A 19,795-nucleotide genomic window follows, 5' to 3' on the forward strand; every position below is an offset into this window, starting at 1 on the left:
TAGATGGATTTTCCTCATCTTTCTATCCTCGCGAGGACGTTCTCAACACAGAAACACCAGAACACTGCAGGCCAGAGCCACCCGCCTTCGATTCCACATAGGGTCAGATGCCTTTCCGCTTGAAGAACTCCATTGGAGACACACCCGATAGAGGAAGCTCCGTCAATACTGGTCCGTGGTCAGGCGACGTGGGAAAAGATTTTATATAAATGAATTGGGGGGGGGGGGGGGCTCTAAATACAGCTGACCTTCAGGAAAGGCTGTGGGAGGATGAGGGAGCGGGCCCTGGCCGGGGAATAGTGGAATTCTTGGGCTGGACGCTGTGGGCGGAGGACGGGGTGGGAGGAATCCGGAGCCGAGGAAACCCGACGGAAAACTCCTACCCCGATCCAGTCCGCTCAGATTGTGTGTGTGTGTGAGTGTGTGTCTATTGTCTTATGTGCTGGCATCACATGCCGACAAATTGACTAAGTTCCTCCATGTTGTAATTACTGTTTGTTGAGAAACAGCATATCCCCCTGCGCCGTGTCATTAGGATTAGCACTCGGCAGGGTGTTGCTTTCCATTCTCCTGTAGCAAAAACTCAATATCCCATCTGTCACAGCCCATTCTCCGCAGCCAAACAAAGCCTGGCTGGAGTAGCAGGACCTAAATGGATTAATCCTCCCCAGCCAACACTGTCTGGTACACCTTGTTTGCAGAAAATACACGCTACCCACCTGTGAACACAGCAAGGTGTAATGTAATAGGAAAACTACACATCCCAATGCTTCTTTCCTTCAAGGTCACTCTTTGAATTTAGACCTATGAAGAAACAAACAGATATAGCTTGTGGCCTAATTGGCCGTGTTAGAGTTCAAGTCACGGACCATAAGAGGACTCAGAATTCTGTACAAGTCCAATCTATTTATGTTCATGATAAGCGATTCTGTTATATTTACACACATATGCAAATGTAAAATTGATGCTTCGTTGTTTTGGCTGTGAGGAACACAACTAGTGTGGAAGAAGTACCAAACTTCAGCATCCCATTTATTACAATGTTCAGTCTGAGCTTATATATTTATTATGCTAACATGATACTGGCTGTGGCCCTTTCACAAAAAAAATAAGATGTATTAGCCCATGACTTTGTCTCTATATTTAATCATTTAAACTAACACTTGCTCACTTGCTGCTGCATGTGAAATTAATGTGGGTGTTATCGTTTAGCTACCCAACTCTATTTTGAATATTTTACTAAAAGTGTTGATTTGTGATTTGTGCATTTGTACAGTGTGCATACTATCTTAGGCTTATTCCCCAGTGTTGCTGATTTATTGCAGATGAAAACAAACTAATTTCACCAAAAAGAGGATACATAACTCTTACACTATGAAAACAAACTAATTTCACCAAAAAGAGGATACATAACTCTTACACTATGAAAACAAACTAATTTCACCAAAAAGAGGATACACTCACTCTTTTCTTCCTTTACTGCGACCCCTGACCCTCGATCTGTGCCCTGACCTGTCGCCTTTGCTCTGTGCCGTCTCCAGGTGTGCTGAGTCTGCCGGAGAGTTTGAACCTGCACCGGGACCAGCAGCGCTCGGGGAGGGGCGGCGAGGGCCACGGCTACACCCAGGCTGAGCTCCGCACGCTGGAACAGTCCCTGCTGGCGACCCGGGTGGGCAGCATCGCCGAGCTGAGTGAGTGAACATTTACCATCCGTGAACAACCTGTCAACATGTTTGGGGAGGGCAGGGGGGTTCACTGCGCCCCCTAGCGGCCTAAGCCAAAAATGTGTAGGCTTACATGTTTTATACAGAGTTTAACATGCAATGTAATGCACTGATGCATTGATGGAGAGGTGCCTTCCTCTGCGCCAGGCAAGACATTCATTTCACACAGTGTTGAAAACTCAAGCAGTGAATGCTGCTTATGTCTGGTGTGGGTCATTTTCTAAAACCGAAAGTTATCGGAGAATGTTTTGCTGGCACAATGCCAAATTATCCCACTCAGTTTTATTAAATGAAATGCAGTAATGAGAAATATAGGCCTCTATGTGTTATAATTAGTTCATATTCAACAGCCACAGGGTATTGAGCCAGTGCCTATCGATAATGGAGAGTTAACTTTTTATTTTTTATTCTAACTTCTAACTATTCTAATTGCTCCTATGCATGTAAATCATTGAACAGATGCATACTTAAGTATAGGCGTGCACGCATGTGCAAAAAGAAATGACTTGCATGCACATATGGATGCAGCACGCAACTACCACTTAATTCTAAATCAGTGCCATAGCTGTAATACCTATTCATATGGTAATGCACACCATACAGCAGCACATAATATGATTATCTAGAACTGTGTATTAGGGTTACACCAATATACTGGTGTGCTGATATAGTGGGCAGATATTGGCTTTTTAATAAAAATCAGATGTCGGCCAGTCAATGTCGTCGACCTCTGATGTGATGGAGGTGAGGATGTGATTTTACTCAACAGCTTCAGGGAAGCCAGTCTAAAACCTGCAGTGAAGCCTGCCTCGCCCCGCCTTAAGGAGCTGCTGACCCACCTATAAAAGAATTTAATTAGTCTGGCTTTCAATGGAGAGTTTTAGTGGCCCATGAAGGTCTAAATGCAATGTCAGAGGCGTTTCCACCCTGACAAGAGTCAAATTCTAGGTGAAACGGTGAATCCTTGTAAATTCTATTGAATTTCTGGGATTAAGATGGTCAAATTTTAAGATGAAATATCTGCACAAAATATCAGCAGCTCCACTCTAAAGTGTAATTGTTATGCACATTAAAAGTGATCTGCTCTATGACTTATTATTTCCATAACTATTCGCCAAATAGCCCCATCAGTGTGAAGGAATGCTCACTCCCTGTCCCTGTGGGCTGTCATGGTGGTCTGTGGCCAGCCCACTGCTTTTCTACTGTCCTTTCTCTCTCTCTCTCTCTTTCTCCCCCCCCCCCAAGGAACCGCTCTATTACAGCTGTTCTAACACCTGTTTATGAGCGCTGCCTGGGGAGTTTGGATCCAAGGTCACTGCCTCAAAGGCTTTTAACCTCATCTTGAAAGGATGGGCTGCACCTTTAACTCTGACACCCCGTCCTCCCCACACTCACATATTAGATCATTGTGTGTGTGTGTGTGTGTGTGTGTGTGTGTGTGTGTGTGTGTCTGTTTATTTGGACCATATAGCACAGTATAAACCAGCAATTCATTATGCATCATACATTCAAGTAATCTATCACTGATAACACAATAGTGATTCATCCCATATATCCAGGGATGGATGCATGAGACATGCAAAGCTTATTTTAAGGCTGCAGCCCATTCTGAGTGCATGACAATTATCTATGACAGTCTTGCTGAGTGGTCCATCACACAGACTGAGGTGTATTGTCATCTTTACCCAAACAGATCTGTGCTAGAGCAGGAGCAACTCTAGAATTATGGGACATTTGGAGGCTAATATCAGAATTGTTGACAGGCCCTTATTAGTGGGATCTGGGGAGGAAATTTGAGTTTCCAACAACTAAATGCATGATTTGGGTATACTTAAATATGAGCAATATGTCACTACTTTCAATCTTTTTCAAAATACTTGCATTTACACTTGGCAATGAGAGATCCAGTGCTGGGGAATTCCGCAGAGAATTCATATGGCTATTTTTTTTTTACCTTTTTAAGAACAGCTCATTATAATTGGCAAACAATCTCACTTCAATAACGGAAAAGAGAATCAATGAGAAGAGAGACAGACAATGAGAAGACCATAAAGTGAGTAAAAGGACAGAAATAGCGAAGAAAAAAGATTGCCATTGGAAACATATGAAGTAGGTTTTCTTTCATGGCCGATCAATTATTCTGACAATACTCCCCGAAGAGCAGGGAACACACCAGTAATACACAGTTTTGTAAATGCACCTCCTCTAAAGGCTGGTGGAAATGTGAATGAACATTTTAAAGCACCTCTCCTGCATCTTGCTACTGCGAACATATCATTCCCAGGCATGAAAGACATTCTCATCACGCACATGGTTCAGACAGGCAAACATAACAACACCTGGCTGCTGTTTAATTCCTGATTAATGCGCCGTGTGTGTGACTCCCGACGCCACAGCTACCTCACCTCCGGGGTCGGCCAGTCGAGCGCTGGCAGAGGCAGACATGTGGCTCGTAACATGGGCTCTGCCAAGTGCTTGTAGTCATTCGGTGGACTTCTGCGGCATGCCCTCCTCCTCATGTTGTGTTACATGAACAGATTGTGTTGATGTGATCTACAGTGCATGAGTCACTGAGTCACATGAGTGAGAGTCTGCTTATCAAGTGTAAGATGATTGTATTAAAGGTGCTACGTGTAGCATGTTCTGCCATCTGTCGTCGTGAGAAACACCAACAGCTTTAGCTCTGTTTGTGCTGGAAGAACAGCACCCTCTTCCTTTACGTTTTGTGTCGTAAAGCAAATCTCCCTTCGAGCCGTAAAGCAATCCAGCAGATTTCCCACAAAATCCAACCCGGTAGCACACATTGTAAAATGCAGTGTCGAGGCTGGTGGAAGCTGCCAATCTTCTCAGCGGTGGCCTTGTTTGTTTATGGTAATTATACTAATGTCTCACAATGAATGTGGTAATGATGTATTGATGGTAAAATGCACCTTTAATATCACAGCAGAGACCTGGAACAACTCAAGGACTCACTAGTGGATGAGAAGACTGTGAAGAGTGAAATGATACAGAAAGAAATAGATTGACCATGACAGAAATAAAGAAAGTAGGTTTTCTTTCAGAATATGAGAATAGACACTGCGTCCCCACATAAACCAATGGAAATCTGTTTGACATCAACATATTTAAAGTGTTTAAATTGCATGCCATTTTAAGTTATTAGCTGAATAATTGAACAATAGATAAGATAACTGGAAAGTAAACTGGCCACGCAGCGCCAGGCAGGGCAATTTCACACCCGACTTGCTCGATAATTAATGGATAATAAAAGAGGCTTTTAAAGAATAACATTCATCACTATATCCATAATTTCATTTTCTTGAGGTGGAATAACAAGTCTTATATGTCTGAGGCCTCCCCGCTTCTTTTATGCTCTCCTATTTCACGTCTTTGTCCCGGCTAGCAGAATAGATTACCGATGGCAGATCTGGGCGATGGATGCTCAGGGCGCTTTGCAGTGTTCCTCGGCTCCCGTGACGCTCTCTCATGAAGGATAACTTTGGAATCTCCCTCTGTTTTTCCTCAACGCACCACTTTGTGTGCGGCATTTCTGTGGAATCCATAGGCGCTGTGCGTTAAAGCCGAACTGACAGCGTCTGACATATTGTGGCCAGGTGTGACAGAGGGGAGAGGATGTTCGTCTGTCAGCGTAGCCTCTGCCCTGTGGGTTGCCTTGGTCAGAGTGCAGCCACTAGGCAAATAAACTGCGTAATGTAATACAGTGCAAGCATTTAACAATGGGGCCCTCCATTCCTAAGGCTGGGTGTGCCTCTACCACAGAGGATGGCGCGTGTTCACAGAGCGCTGCAGTCTGGACATTGTTAAGTTAGAATGGATCCAGTTGTCTTATCAATTTGTGTAATTCATATCTTCGCATCCGCCGACCAAATAACATCACTGTCAGTTGGATTTGGTTAGACTTTTATGACGATAAGTTGATTTAAAGCTTATCACAGGCTGTATGCTTTAGACATTTGGGCAGTGCTGGCCCTGCTCTTATTTCCCCTGGCTGACAATAGTCACTGAAAAATGAGTCATCACTTTTTCGACTGCGCATAGGTGGAGAAAAGTGCTTATTCTTCAGGGCTGAGTGGGTTTCGTAAATAGAGGAATCCCTTTTCCCAACAAAGCTGCTGGAGTTGTGTGCGAGTTTAAAAGGGTACGGAAAATTGCACAGCACGGGGATGTTATTTCTCTTTTTCAAGGCAGTGATTCAGCTGACTGAATGCCTGACTAAATATGACTTTGGCCCGTGTGCACGTGAGTGTACGTGCGTGTGTGTGCGTGTGCGAGCATGCACATGCAAATACACACTGCAAATGTCTATCCATAAGATAAATGCTGGTTGAAGAGCATGGCCTTTCTGCTCCTTTTCACAAACCTACATTTGGGAATGTGACATGATTTCATTCTTTTTACCATTTTTAAAATGTGTGAGTCAGACTAACTTTGCATCGTCTCTGTTCCACTATCACACAGCAGGCGCACAGACAAAGGAGAGTCATGGTGAGCTGTTACATTTCATCGTGAGACCATCCATGCTCGTTCCATGCCCCATTCACATTTTTCATTATATTAGAGTTAAAATACTTTTTTCCACTTTGTCATGCATCATCTCTTGTCCTCTCTTTATCCTTTCCTCACCTCATACAGTAGCTGACCCAATTCTGAGCATGGAAGATAGAAAAAAAAAGAAAAATGAGTCAATCATAGTCATTTTCTCTTAAGTCGATGAAAGCTCATAAAAAGCTCCATCCAATCGGTAAATGAGTAATGCAGTCTGAGCTAGGGTTGCATTCCTTTTGAACCAATGAACACATTTCACCCATTTGACCACTTCAGCTACTACAGATAATGTCACCCTCATGTCCTTTTCACTGTGTGTCTAATGGACATGTCAAGGCAGAGCGGTATCTTGATGCGCTGGCAAAGGTTCTCCCTGTCATTTTTCTCTTCTTCACTTCACTTTCTGTCGCTTTTTCCATGCTGTCAGAGGTCTGCTGTGCCCTTCAAAGCCTCACCTCTTCACGTCCGTCCGCCAGTCATCCCGTCTTAGAGGCACCGTGGTAAAAACTGTTGACTGGGCTCCGCTGAGGACGGCTCGGCACATTCAGTCACCAGAGCGGGGCGCGGCCATTTTGCTTATCTGTCTTCCAACACCTTTAGGAGGACAGCAAGGGCATGCTGACACAAACAGACCCCCCCCCCCCCCCCCACCCATCCTCCACTCCCACCCACTTCCAACTACATACACACACATGCGCCACACTTAACCGCCCCTTCATCTCACACAAAACACACATGCTGGAAAATCTTGTAGGCTGATGCTGCATGCTGCAGTAATTACCTGAGGCTGGATTCATTACTGTATAATGGTTTAATGTCCCTCAGTAACTGGCATAGGATCCAGCTCGCTCATTGGAGCTCATCACTGCTCTAACCTGGAAAGGTTAGAAGAGTGATGAAAAGCTGCTTCTGGATCAGTGCAGAGGAAGTACCTCAAGCGGGTTCCCTAAGGAAGATGTAAGACCACATTTCCTAGGCTCAATTGTCCGAACACTGGGGGTCTTTCTCAAGATGTGTTCTTGTGCATTCTTGTGTCCTCTATGACGCCTCTGACATAAATACGGAGTACAAGTACAATTCCAAAACAAAAGAATGCAATTACAGAGGACAGATAAAGTTTACTTCCCAACTGAGGATGCATTAGATTGTGATTTGGCTGACAAGAACGAATGGGAAGCCCCAAGATTCATTGCGAAAACAGAGCATCATCTTCAAACAGTGCAGCAGAGCCGGTTGAAACAGCTGGGGAAATGAACAGCAGTGCATCTTAATTGATCGCGCAACGTCAAGCACACAGCCCGTCTCAAACTGTAAAGATTCTTCTCTGTGCTTACTCTCTTGAGAAGTTTGTTCTCCCCAAGACAACTTGGGAAGAACGTTCTCCACAAGGACACAAGTATCGACTTTGCATCCTTGGATCTGATATTCACCTGGGGTCTTCTCAATATGCGTTCTTGTGTTCTTGTGTCCTTCATGATGTGTTTGACATAATATCCAATGACCCATGTAAAAATTCAAAATTAAAGAACGCAAAAGACCACAAGGATGGAGGACGGATAGAGATCCCAGGAGTTTACTTGCCAGCCGAGGACGCATTGGATGGTGACTTGACCAATGAGAACAAATGGGAAGCCCCAAGATTCACTGCAAGAATGATGCATCATCTGCAAACAGCGCAACAATCTATAGTACAGAGCCGGTTTAAACAGCTGGGGAAATGAACAGCAGTGTGTCTTAATTGATCACGCAACGTCAAGCACAAAGCGCATCTCAAACTGCAAAGATGCTTCTCTGTGCTCCTGTTATCGAGAGGTTCATTCTCTCCAAGACAACTTGGGAAGAACGTTCTCCACAAGGACACAAGAATCAACTTGGCATTCTTGGATTTGATCACCAACTTGCTGTTCCTGGGGATTAAGGAGGGATTAGTTTCTTTCCTGCTCATGCGTAAGGTCATTTGTCGATGTTGAGATTTGATCATGCCGTGACTGTGTTGTCACAGGGTCCCAGCGATGGATTCTAATTAAAGTGTATTGAGTGTATCACATTTTCAAGGGGTGAATGTGTGTGTGCGCGCCTGTATCAGCATGTGTGAGCTTTCAAGTGTGTGGCTCTCCTGAGAGGTACAACACCCACAGGCAGATGTTCCTCATTAATAATTATTACCCATCAGCCTGACATCTGAGAGCTGATGATACTCTAGCCTGCCTCTTTTAGCTCCTCGACTACTAGTGACTTTAGTGACTAAGAGACTGGCTGAACTTAACAGTGTTTAATGTTCAGAGTTCACTTTACACTTCCTTCGAAAATTCTGCTGCAGTAGGATAGACATCACAAATGGATATTGTCCCTACAGCAGTGCTGGTCTAAATGGTGCGCCTGTTGAAAACCGCACAGAGAGATAATACAGACTCACTAATTGAGTGTTTTGGAGGGAGCCCAGAAGGCTAATGGAAGTTTGGGGTAATAAGGCGGTGAATTGAACAGGCTGCTCTGAGTTCTCACCTCACTGTTTTCTAAAAAAGACATGGCAGCCGTTTGGAGACAAATACTGGCAGCTGTTTGCAGCAATGCTTTGATGAAAGGAGACTTCACAGAAGTGCCTAATAGCTGTTGGTATTTTGATAAAGCTTCTATCATCAGAATTGTATTATTCTCCCATTTCAAATACAGCCGGTTTATTTTTCCCTCTCACAGTCATCTAACAAGGCACCTCCAACTTGCTTTTTATTTAGCCATAATCATAGAGTACTGTGCAGCAATGTACTTCAGAGCTGCAGGATTACAAGGCCATTTTCACAAGCTTACAAATATGTCTTCAGTGGCTGTCAAGTTAAGAAAAATAAAGAGCCGTGAAGACCAGCGAAGGGCTGCGGCAGCTTGATTTGTGTATTAGAATATTTACAGTCTGTTCAGGTATGAATTTACTTTACTTTACAGTCCACTCCAGTGGAGTGAAAAACAGTTGCTCAACTACCTCACCTGCTCAACTATTGTGTACCTTGATTCCTCATATATAGGTATGCATGCAGCAAGTATGATATTTTTCTTCTGGTTTTCCACTTGTTGATTTTTTTTTTCTTCTGCATACTGTATCCTATGAATATTGGCTATGAAAGACCCTTTGTTCATGGCTTTGTATTGAATTTCACTTTGATGGAGTGTTTTGAACTGCCATCGGCTGGATGCCAAATTCTTTTCTGAATGTTTCTGCAAATGACATAAAGGAAGGAACAAGGACAAGAGTCACTTTGGATTAGCTTTGGTTAGGCTTGTTTTGAAATATTTAGCACAGTGTGCCTGCAACACACTTTAGTTCTGCCTTACATTTCTACTTTCTTCTTCTGCCTGAACTTCACTTTTCAGCTGAAAAGTCCATTCCAACTTCAGCTGTGCAGATTATTTGAGATGTTTGCTATGGTTTCTTCCCTCAGTGCTTTTTATGCTTGATACTGGAGATATTTTACTTTTATTGTTAATTATTTACCCATGGAAAGTTCAGGTGAGCTGCCCTGTAAGGGCCAAAGATGTCACTGGAGCTATGAAGGAGATAATGAAGAAGAGATTGTTTAAAGTGGTACTTTTATTTTGCCCCATATTTTGACCTACTTTATGCTTATATAAACTGTTTCTATGAAATATGAATGGTACAATATAATTTAGGCACATTTGATACATATTGCGTTGAGCGGATAATCAAGACGACATATAAGAAGTTTATTTATTATATGCTGCAGCAGACAGTCTGAAAGTGCTTCTGCAAATCTACACAGAAGAGCCATTAAAGTCTCTAGAAGAACCATTAGACAGAATAAAGTGGCATCCATTTAGAAGTCCCCTCCTGTGAGTTGCAGAAAAGATGATGACAATAGAACGAGAGAGATTTTATGTTTAATATCCTGCTCCATTTCCATTGACTGGGAAAAATCTGAATAGGATGATGAGGCAAAATGAAGCTACGGTTCAGAAATGTCGGTAGACAGAGCAAAGTCATTATCAAATAGGGTTTTCTTGTAATTTTCCATTGTTTCATAATAGTTGTTAATGAACAGACTCACACCAGGGATCCCTGGGACGTTTACAAATTAACTGTCTCAGCTTGTTTCAGTATGGCCAGTGTATTCAGTGTAGTTTCATTGCTTTGGCTGGCAGGTCATCAGTCCAGGAGAGGGCTACTCCTGCAGACAGGCCCTTTTGTGGGACATGCTACTGACCAGCATGAATGAATCATGACGATGGCTGCAGCAGCAACACTACTAGCTATACTAGAAATACTGTTGTTCAGAGACAGATGCTTGGCTTTTCCAGCTAGGGATTTTGGAAATACTTGCAACACCTTGCATCATGGGCTCCTCATTCCTCAGCTTTAGTCCAAATTGCATCCAGGGACGGACGGATAATACAACTGACCCAGAGATACTCCACTGCTTTAAAATTAATTTGGCATTTTAGATATAATTTTTTATTTAAAACTCAATGTCTGAATGAATTATTCTGTGTCCCTTCATGGAAGGATCCTGGGGTAAAACAGAAGGTATCATGCTGCCTTCAAATGCTCCTTGTAAGTTCCTACTTTCAGAGATACTTTGTGGTACTGTGGGAGTGACAGAATGTTGTAATTTGTTTATTAGCCAAGTTGCTGTATATGTGTGACATCTAAAAGTTAAACAACAACTGAAAATAGAAACATTTAACAGTCAAGCAATCACATAATCACTTTAAGGTCAATTGGTTACACGGCTTCCATGCTCTCTGCCCCGAAATGTCACATCTCAGCAATTCAGATATCAAAGAAAATCCAGACTTTCCCATTATTATATCCCATCATTATGTTTCCCAGTCATATTTACTGCTTTGTTTTGTTCGCTCACCATGTAATTATGATATTTCCAGCCGCACTTGAAGGCAGCATAATAGCTAGAATACAAATTAGCAACATTATGCTGCTGCACGTCAAGGTTAGCATAACTGGTTCTTGTTGCCCTAACGTCTAAGTGCTACCAAATGAATGAATCAATTTGTGGCATTTGGTTGCATCTGTCTCCAGGGACTTCATCTGTTTTCAGTTGTTCAGCCCCACCTTTGCGGTTTGTGGTCTGCTGCTTTTCCATCTTGATTTGTTACTCTGTCATGAGTGTGTCACTGTGGACCGGTGATACACTTATGACCAACCCTCCCTCTGCCTCTCTGTGGACCCAGCTTGCCAGGACAAGCCAAACAGTCAGGGATTTTTTAAAAGTACTCCAGATGGCCAGTCCACCTTCGATTGCATCCTAGTCAGGTTATAGAGCGATAAAATTGTGACTTATGATAATGAAATACACTGAGTTGAGTTTTACAACAATTTATTTTCCATTGTCTGTATAATGATTCCTAATGTATTCAAACACAGCTGGTTAACCTTAACCTTCCGTCATCGTCTCACTGGATGATGCCACATATAACATATTGAATGTGTCCACCAGTGATTAATTTCCACATGAGCAGCAGTGGTAAATGTATCTGCTAGTTCCCTGTTGATGATGACATGACTTGTAATTGACTGTGATTAATAGTTGCCAGGGAATTGCTAATGTGGCCCCAAGGCAGCGCTCTCAGTCGGTCGTATTACCAAGTGATGATTAAATGTCCTCAGTTCAGCCCCCGGGGAGCCATAAGCAATGACATTGTGTCAGGGGACAGCAGATGAATCTTCCATCTCAGTCCTCCATAAGGAGACACAACAGTTGTGTTTTTTTTTTTTTTTTTTATAGTCTTGGGTCACATTTGATAAGGAGCTGGCTCAGTGCACCTCACTTCATCCTCAAGTCAGCTCGCCTATTTTTGCTGCTTGAGTTACAGACTCGCTCGCCGACCACTGTCTCACTTATGGGTGTTGTGCGCTAAAGACATTTTAAATCACATCTGTTCAGCTGTCTGTTCAATTAGTTGTAAATACATTTAATGATTTGAATTTTCATCGTAAACTTTCATAGACTGTGTTTACATGCATACAAGAAATGTGATTGTAGCTGCACTAGGTGAGATTTTCATGCAAAAATACACCAGTCTTATCAGCCTAAATCACAAGGAGATTCCCCCCTATATGCCCAAATTAAATGCTGGTGTCAAATATGGTCACTTCCATTCACAGGAGGTGACGAATTGAAACTTAAGAGTGAAATCCAAAAGTATCTCTGAGCGCTTCGCCCAGAGAAAGCTGGACTTAATAATGATGGCTGAACCTCTTCACCACCTTCACCCACTAAGAAGAAGACGTTTAGGTCAATGGAGTGCAAAGTAAACTGACATCACATTACATGACTTCTGAGTAATGAAGTCTCACAATTCAAACAGTTACCTCTTGCCACCACCACTTGGTGCAAAACCAATGTGCAAAACCGCCTTGTTAAGCCAATTTTACTTTTTTTATATTAATAGAGACCAGTCAGAACATGAATGCACCTTAATCACATTTCTTTAAGTTTTGTAATTGGTGACATAGCTCATGTTGTTCTGTCTGGTGAAGAAAACAAAGACAATGTGAAAAGACAATACTCGCACTTTCTAGAATCACTGAAACAGCTTAACTGCATACTTGTCTTAGTTGGACTATTGGTAATATTTGCATTATTGTGTGCATATTAATGCAGCCATAGTCAAACGTTTAATTCCTTTACACAGTGCACTAACTTGTAAGGTTTTAAAACCCTTGTTGGGTTTTCCGCCTGTGTGTTGCATGAAGAACTTGTCACAGGTTTTCCCTGTGGTTTCTTGTTATGAGAACATCATTACATTGTGTCTTTATTGTACCTGTTGCTCAGAGTACATTGATAGATCATAAAGTACATACACTGTGAAGTATGGAATAAAATGAATCATGTCCTAAACAGAAGCTGTAATTGAGCCTCATCTGCTGACATCGGGTAAAAATAACAAGCACCTCAAAAAGCTTCAGAGTTATTGAAGTGAGTCTGCATACTTCGATGCCAAAAACATCTTATGAAGTTACTGATGAAGAAGCCAAGTGTCTTGCCTGTATATATTTCATTGGGGTAACACATGATAAGAGTTTTGTTTATCTTTGCCCTATAATCCTTGTTAAGTGTGAAAAGTGTACATCCAACCCTTATCCACAGTTAATACTTATACTATAGTTCTTATGCGTTTGGTGACATGTACCGCAAGGGGAAAGCAAGGAAATTACTGATTTCCTAACTGCTGCATGACAGAATTTTAATGTGACATTTCATTATAGCAGGGAGTGCAGCGCTCGGTGCTGTCTCACCATTTTTTCACTGGGAATAGGGAATAAAGTTTTGCTCTGTAATGAGTCTTTCCAAGAGCAAAGGACTCGGCTGAGAGAAAGAAAGACAGTAAGTTGTCCCCTATGATTAATTCAAATGAGATGAAGCATGAAGCCCATAGGAGCGCTGCTTGGGTAATTACAGTAAAGGAGACGGGCGCAAATGTTGTCCTGCCGACAACGGCGCAAAGTCGCGAGAACATTTAATGAAGGGAAGGAACGCCTGATTATCTATCGCTGCGCCCGCTTTAGCTCTCGGAGGGACGGCGGTGGAGGACGAGATAATTTGTGACCTTTGCAACCTTTTGCCTGTTGGCCGCCTCTGCTGTTCGAAACGGGCCTCGCTAGTTTATCCTGGTACAAACCTCGAAGGTGGGCTATTATTTATGGACACGGTGTGTTTAGGGTTCTGTTTTTTGCTTCATTGTGAAACACCAGGGGGAGGGTTGTCAGGTCTTTGAGTAAGTGCTTCTCTGCTGCGTCTGCTTTATGGGTTGCTTATGTTATTTCCCACTGAGCAGGGTGTTTTATAATGTAAATACACACCGTATCTCCTTAATCTTTACTAATTCCTTTCCTCTCATTATTTGAGCCAGTGGTACACAGCAGAAATATACGTACACTGAGTAGCACGGGGACTTCCTCAGTACCTGCAGTGGAAAGCTTAGTTCACCTGTTTGAGGTTTCCGGCCAAATGCTACCGACTGACAAACATGCATGGTAAGCAGTCTGAAAGCTACAGCAGAGTGCAGCACATCCAGGCAGGCGCCCTCGTATCAAATCGGTACCGTCATTCCACATCATATTGTGTGAACTGAGTGAAACAGGCAGTAGTTTGACGCAGTGGAATGTAAGGGTGTGGCGGTGGATAGGTGGATATATTTACCTTCATTTCCATTTTCAAAAGATACATTTGAAAGAACAGTAAAACAATGTCATATAAGATAGAAAACAAGGATGAAACAATACAAAGGAAATAAAACAGTACGTAAGGAAGGAGAATGTTATATGATATTGGATATTGGACCATGGAGAGCGTCCCGCAGGTAAGGGGCACGGAAAGAGAAAGCTCTGCTCCCTGCCGACTTTTTATTCACCCTCGGGGGTGAGAGACAGCCAGCATGCTGCGATCGCAGGACGCGAGGTGGAGTACAAGGTGTAACGAGTTCTGAGAGGCAGGACGGTGCCAGACCGATAAGTGCTTTAGAAGTTAGGAGAAGGATCTCGAAGTCTGCTCTTGCCTGTACTGGGAGCCGATGCAGGTTGAGGTTCCGGTAAGAATTCTGGCTGCAGCATTTTGGATCAATTGGAGTGGTTTAAGAGCTGAAATTGGGAGGCCTGAGAACAGAGAATTGCAGAAATTAAGCTTTGATGAAACAAATGTGTGAATTAAAGTTACTGAGTCGCCCAGTGATAGAATCGGTTGGATTTTGGTAATGTTTCAGGGATGAAAAGTAAGGAACATTGTATAAGAACACGGCGACCCTGGCTATAGGTCACATCCTCCTCGCATTCATTTTCAGTCAGTCTACCACAGCCACAGAGACAGGGTATGCTTGCTTTGTTTTTATGTTTTTTTTTTCTTTCTCAATAACTGTGTTGCAAGCTCCCTGGAGCCGGAGTGCAAACTCTGCTGTGAGCCGTGTGTGCGGTTTATGTCTGACTGCTTGTGAACTCTGGCTGGGGCCTTTAGTCAGACAGATGGAGAACCTTGGGCGTACACTCACCGTGTCATCCTGTCTAAGGGATGAGGTTTCAAGACAGGCCAAGTTTCATACTGGATATTTTTGGCATGAACAATCAAGCGAATTCAGAGAGGAGTGTTGTGCTGCGATGCAATGTGTTTTAGGCGTTGACAGATATTGTCTGTGTGTGTGTGTGTGTGTGTGTGGGTGTGTGTGCACATGCGTGTGTGAATACTCTTTTTAGCTTTCATAATTCAGGCAATATTGCACTCTGTTTTGCAAGTACCAGGTTCACTTTCCCCATGTTTTTTCAAGCCTGGAGCCGCCAGTGTTCCAATAAACCAAGTAAATAATTAGATCAATGGGGGTATTAATTTTTCTCAGAAATCGACCCTGCGGGCCCAGACTGCAGTATTTTCTTTCTCAGAACAGCGTCGTTATTCTAAAATGCATCACTAACGACCTCATCAATAAGCTCCGGTAAAATTGCCAAATCTTGGATCAAAGAAGAATTATGACTGTCTAAATGTCAGCACTAAATATCTGCTCTGTAGGTAAAGATTGAATGTCCTGCTTTAGGTGTTCAAAAATTGGAGTTGTAAAATCTTGTGTGTTTGATTTTTTTCCTTATTCCTGTTGAATACAGACATATCTTAAAGAGGTTTTGCACTAAAAGCAGTGGACCTCATGTAAGATACCAGAAAAATACCAGAAAAAAACTGTGGCATGTATAGCAAATACTGTGGTTTTTGTGTGAATTTTCAGATATCTCAGAACCTCGTGAAAAATATACATGATTTTTTCAGCATGAATAGCTCAAATCGAAACTTGAGAGATAAAAGTTTGATTAATGCCCCTCCCCAGCCACCCACCGCCAACACACACACACACACACACACACACATTCCGTGCATAATTCATGCACCTGTCTTCTCCCTGCTTACAGCCACACCTTTCCAAAGGCAGGGAGTTCACAAGGTTTAAAAATGCAAAGATTTTAGTTCAGCTGCATTTCACACACACACACACACACACACACACACACACACACACACACATATACAGTAGAAGTATAGTTTTCCTGTGACTCTACGATGGTCATGTAAGTGAACAGTGCTGCGGGAAGAAATAAGAAAAATAAGAGCTACAGACGGAATAAGGATGCAATTTACTGAAAGAGGCTCAATGTGCTCAATGTGCGTAAGGTTGATTTCATTTTAAGGCAGCAATTTCCCACACAGCAAGGATTGTGTGGGCATGTGTATGACTAAGTGTCCTGTGAATCAGGAGGTGTGTGAATGAGAGAGCATTTCAATGAGGGAGTGAGTCTGTACTTCACCACGGAAGTGCTGGAGAGTACTCATGTGTCAAAGCAGTGACATAGGAAATGGATGTGTGCTCTGGGAGTGATGCGTATGGTGTAATGGCTAATGGCTCTATACACTATGTTATTATCTTAGAGTACAGTAGTATATTTTCTATTTGTGTCACAAAAGATCCTGTATCTATATCACATATAGCAAATCCATACACTGTTTCCTGTTATCTTATAAATAAAACTATCCTACCACCTCCAGGTGATTTGGTGTCCCGGGCCATGCACCACCTCCAGCCGCTGCACATCAAGAACCCCAGCAACGGGACACCGGTCCACCAGAAGAGCCCCAGCTCGGGAGTGCACTGGGAGCCCGAGGCACTCTACACTCTCTGCTACTTCATGCACTGCCCACAGATGGAGTGGGAGAACCCTAATGTCGAGCCGTCCAAAGTCACCTTACAGACGGAGAGGTGAGTCGAACGTTCCTGACAGACACACTAGAGCATGTTTCAGTGTTTTGAAGTGCCAAATGTTGCAGACTGGAGTTTACAAAAAATTCTAGGTGGCAGCTGAGTTGATCTGGAAGCAGAAATAATCTGACCGGTTGAGAACTTCACAGTTTTTCTGGTTAAGTAACATTAGACTGAAGCCCAGTGAAAAAGGCAACAGATAAGAGAGGAGGAAGCTAATATTATGAAGCCTAGTGCTCTGCTACTAATTTTCACAGCAGCCATTTTGATGTGTCATAGCAGGGTAAACACAGATGTCACTAATTAACATTAATGATGGTTCCATTCCATTTAGGTGTTCCAGTGCCAGGGTCCTGGTATTATGCATGCTGGCTCATTGGAATGGCTGTGGCACACCTAAATGGAATAGAACCATCATTAATTACACCTGCTGTGACACACCCTGCTATAACAAATGGCTGCTGTGAAAAGGGTCCATACACCCAAACTAAGTTCTCTAGGTTAGCTAGTTAGCCTAGCTGACCTTCCAAGTTCAAACTAGCCATACTGTCCTGTAGCTATCTAGGTAAGCTAGTTAGCTAGCTGCTGACCTTCCAGTATCATGATTGCCATTGGTCATGAATGAAATCAAAAAAAGAGGTCATTGCTATTTTTATTTTTCAATTTATATTTTGGCCAGAGTTCTTTAAGTTTGCCAGCTAGCTAATTTGCGCTCTGATAAACTGTGGTTCTTTGGCTCCGCCCATTGAGGTTTAACTCAACCAATGAGATTATTTCTGCCTCCAGAGCAGCTCTGCCTCTGAGAAATGTTTGTATAAGTAAAACTCCAATCTGCCCAAATGTCAGTCACCCAAATTTCTGGCACACTATGCTCACACTATGCTGAAAGCATTACATTCAATGAGAGCATGAATTCCAAATGCGGCCACTCTTTCTTGATAAATGTAAGCACAAATATCCTTTCAACAGAATTGGCAGTGTCAGCTTGTGGCACGCCATCACTAGAATAATTCGAACTGTCTAAAGGTTAGTGCAGACCTTCCTACTTACTTTCAAAAAGTTTTCAGACCCACAAGCAAGCCCGTAAGATGCTGCGTGGGCTGGTCAGTCCTGACACTTCCCTGGGCATTGGGCAGATTGATGGGAAGCAGTGGGACTTCGCTTGGATAGACGGATGGACAGATATTCCAACATCTTTCCTCCACTCTGAAGAGATAAAACGCCATTCTGACGACCCTGGGGAGCAAAAGGAATGTCAGACGGAGTGACATGTCAGCAGGCTCTCCGGTCCCGAGAGAACAAATGCTCTATTTAGCATTCTGCTGAAAGGTTGAAGAAAAGTGGAGAGAGACTGAATAACAGAGTGGGATGAGAGGGAGATAGAATACGATTAAATGAGATAAAGTTGTCCTTTGGGGTTGTTTCGCGAAGCCTCAGATAAGCCTCTGTGAAGTGAAAAATTAGCGAACGGGGAAAAAAAAAAATGTGGAAATGACTTCTGCACCTGAGCACCTGGGTTTTAAATAATATCGACCTGAAGTAGAATTTTTCTTAGGAGGAAAATATAGTCTGTTTATATGTTTTTCTATAAAGGATGTCTGAATTTTCAAGTTTTGAAGAAAGATGAAGTATGTGCAAGCAATAATACTTCATGGTCATAAGTAAAAGAACTACAGTAGGTTGTGGCTCTTTGATACATTCAGTTGTTTGACCCAGATATTTACTCCTAAGGTGGAATTTCTGTGCTCTGTGCGCCGGCTGTCGCTGCAGGCCCGCTGCCTGCATCGATGGATAACAATACCGGCAGTGTTTCCATTCCAGGCCGGGCCTCGCTCTCTCTCTCTCTCTCTTAAAACCGAGAATGGTAAATACGTCTTCAGAGCGACACACATCAGTTTCATCACAAGCTCTGAGAGCAGGGAGGAGGTCAGCGGCGTCGCGTTAGTCAGCCAACCGCTAAGCAGCCGGGAAGACCTCTCGCGGTTGTGTTTTTGCCAGGGTTCAAATTCCTGGCAGACTGTAGGTGTAGGGAGAAGGAGAGTCGGTTGCGGCACGAGCAGCTGATGCCCACAAAATGTAGGCCAGTCAAACAAAGTGTCTCCATGCCGCTGTCTTGATTAAACATGCGCTGCCTACAGGAAATTTACAGACGGACCAGGCGGCTCCATACATAAATACAATGCTCCCAGAAGGATTCTCATAGCGTTTTTATCAAACATGGTTCCCACACGGTTCTCTGAAGGATTCATAAAATGATGAAGTGAGTAAAAGCTGAAAAAAGTCCAGTTTGAACCCTTGATTTTATCGCTTCCTAATTTTCTAACGTGCGTCTGAAGGGTTGGAAATAGCCGGTTTTATTATGTTAGCTACACTTGGAGCTGGTGAGTCACAGTAGTCCTTACTAGTCCATAATGAATGTTTCTTTGCAAGTACATTTGTTGGTACAAGGTATCCTGAATGGTTGAGTTCATAAAAGGGGCAGAGTGACGATGACTGAAAAAATCATTATGTGGTTTAATGAGAGCCTCCTCAAAGGGATTTTTTTTAGAAGTCTTTCATATTTATCTCTGCTTTGCTTTAAAGAGATGGGTCATGCACTGCAAAAAGCTCACATCAGCCTCCGTTTGTCGTTAGTTCACTGAGTAGAGCTAAGGATCATTTTTTAAGAGAGGATAATCATAATCAACGAGTTTATTGAAAAAAAAAAATCGATGAAACGGTTTTCATTTGTCATGTTTTATTTCTGG

The 19,795-nt window shown here is 42.8% G+C and overlaps 1 protein-coding gene across 3 annotated transcripts in view; it reads left to right on the forward strand.

Annotated features, from left to right (window-relative positions):
- The window catches only part of LOC139651144 (ankyrin repeat and BTB/POZ domain-containing protein 3-A), a 122,771-nt gene that overhangs the window by 82,328 nt on the left and 20,648 nt on the right, over positions 1-19,795 (forward strand). For all 3 annotated transcript variants that reach the window (XM_071527996.1, XM_071528010.1, XM_071528003.1), the window contains exons 2-3: positions 1,542-1,691; positions 16,838-17,048. In XM_071527996.1, coding sequence (XP_071384097.1) covers positions 1,542-1,691; positions 16,838-17,048 — 361 coding nt within the window. The remainder of the gene's footprint in view (positions 1-1,541; positions 1,692-16,837; positions 17,049-19,795) is intronic.

Source organism: Centroberyx affinis, unplaced genomic scaffold (genome assembly GCF_046629955.1).
Source record: "Centroberyx affinis isolate AG114_WGS23_722 - 3 ecotype Tasmania unplaced genomic scaffold, CSIRO-AGI_Caff_v1 ptg000120l_1, whole genome shotgun sequence".
Lineage (NCBI taxonomy): Eukaryota > Metazoa > Chordata > Actinopteri > Beryciformes > Berycidae > Centroberyx > Centroberyx affinis.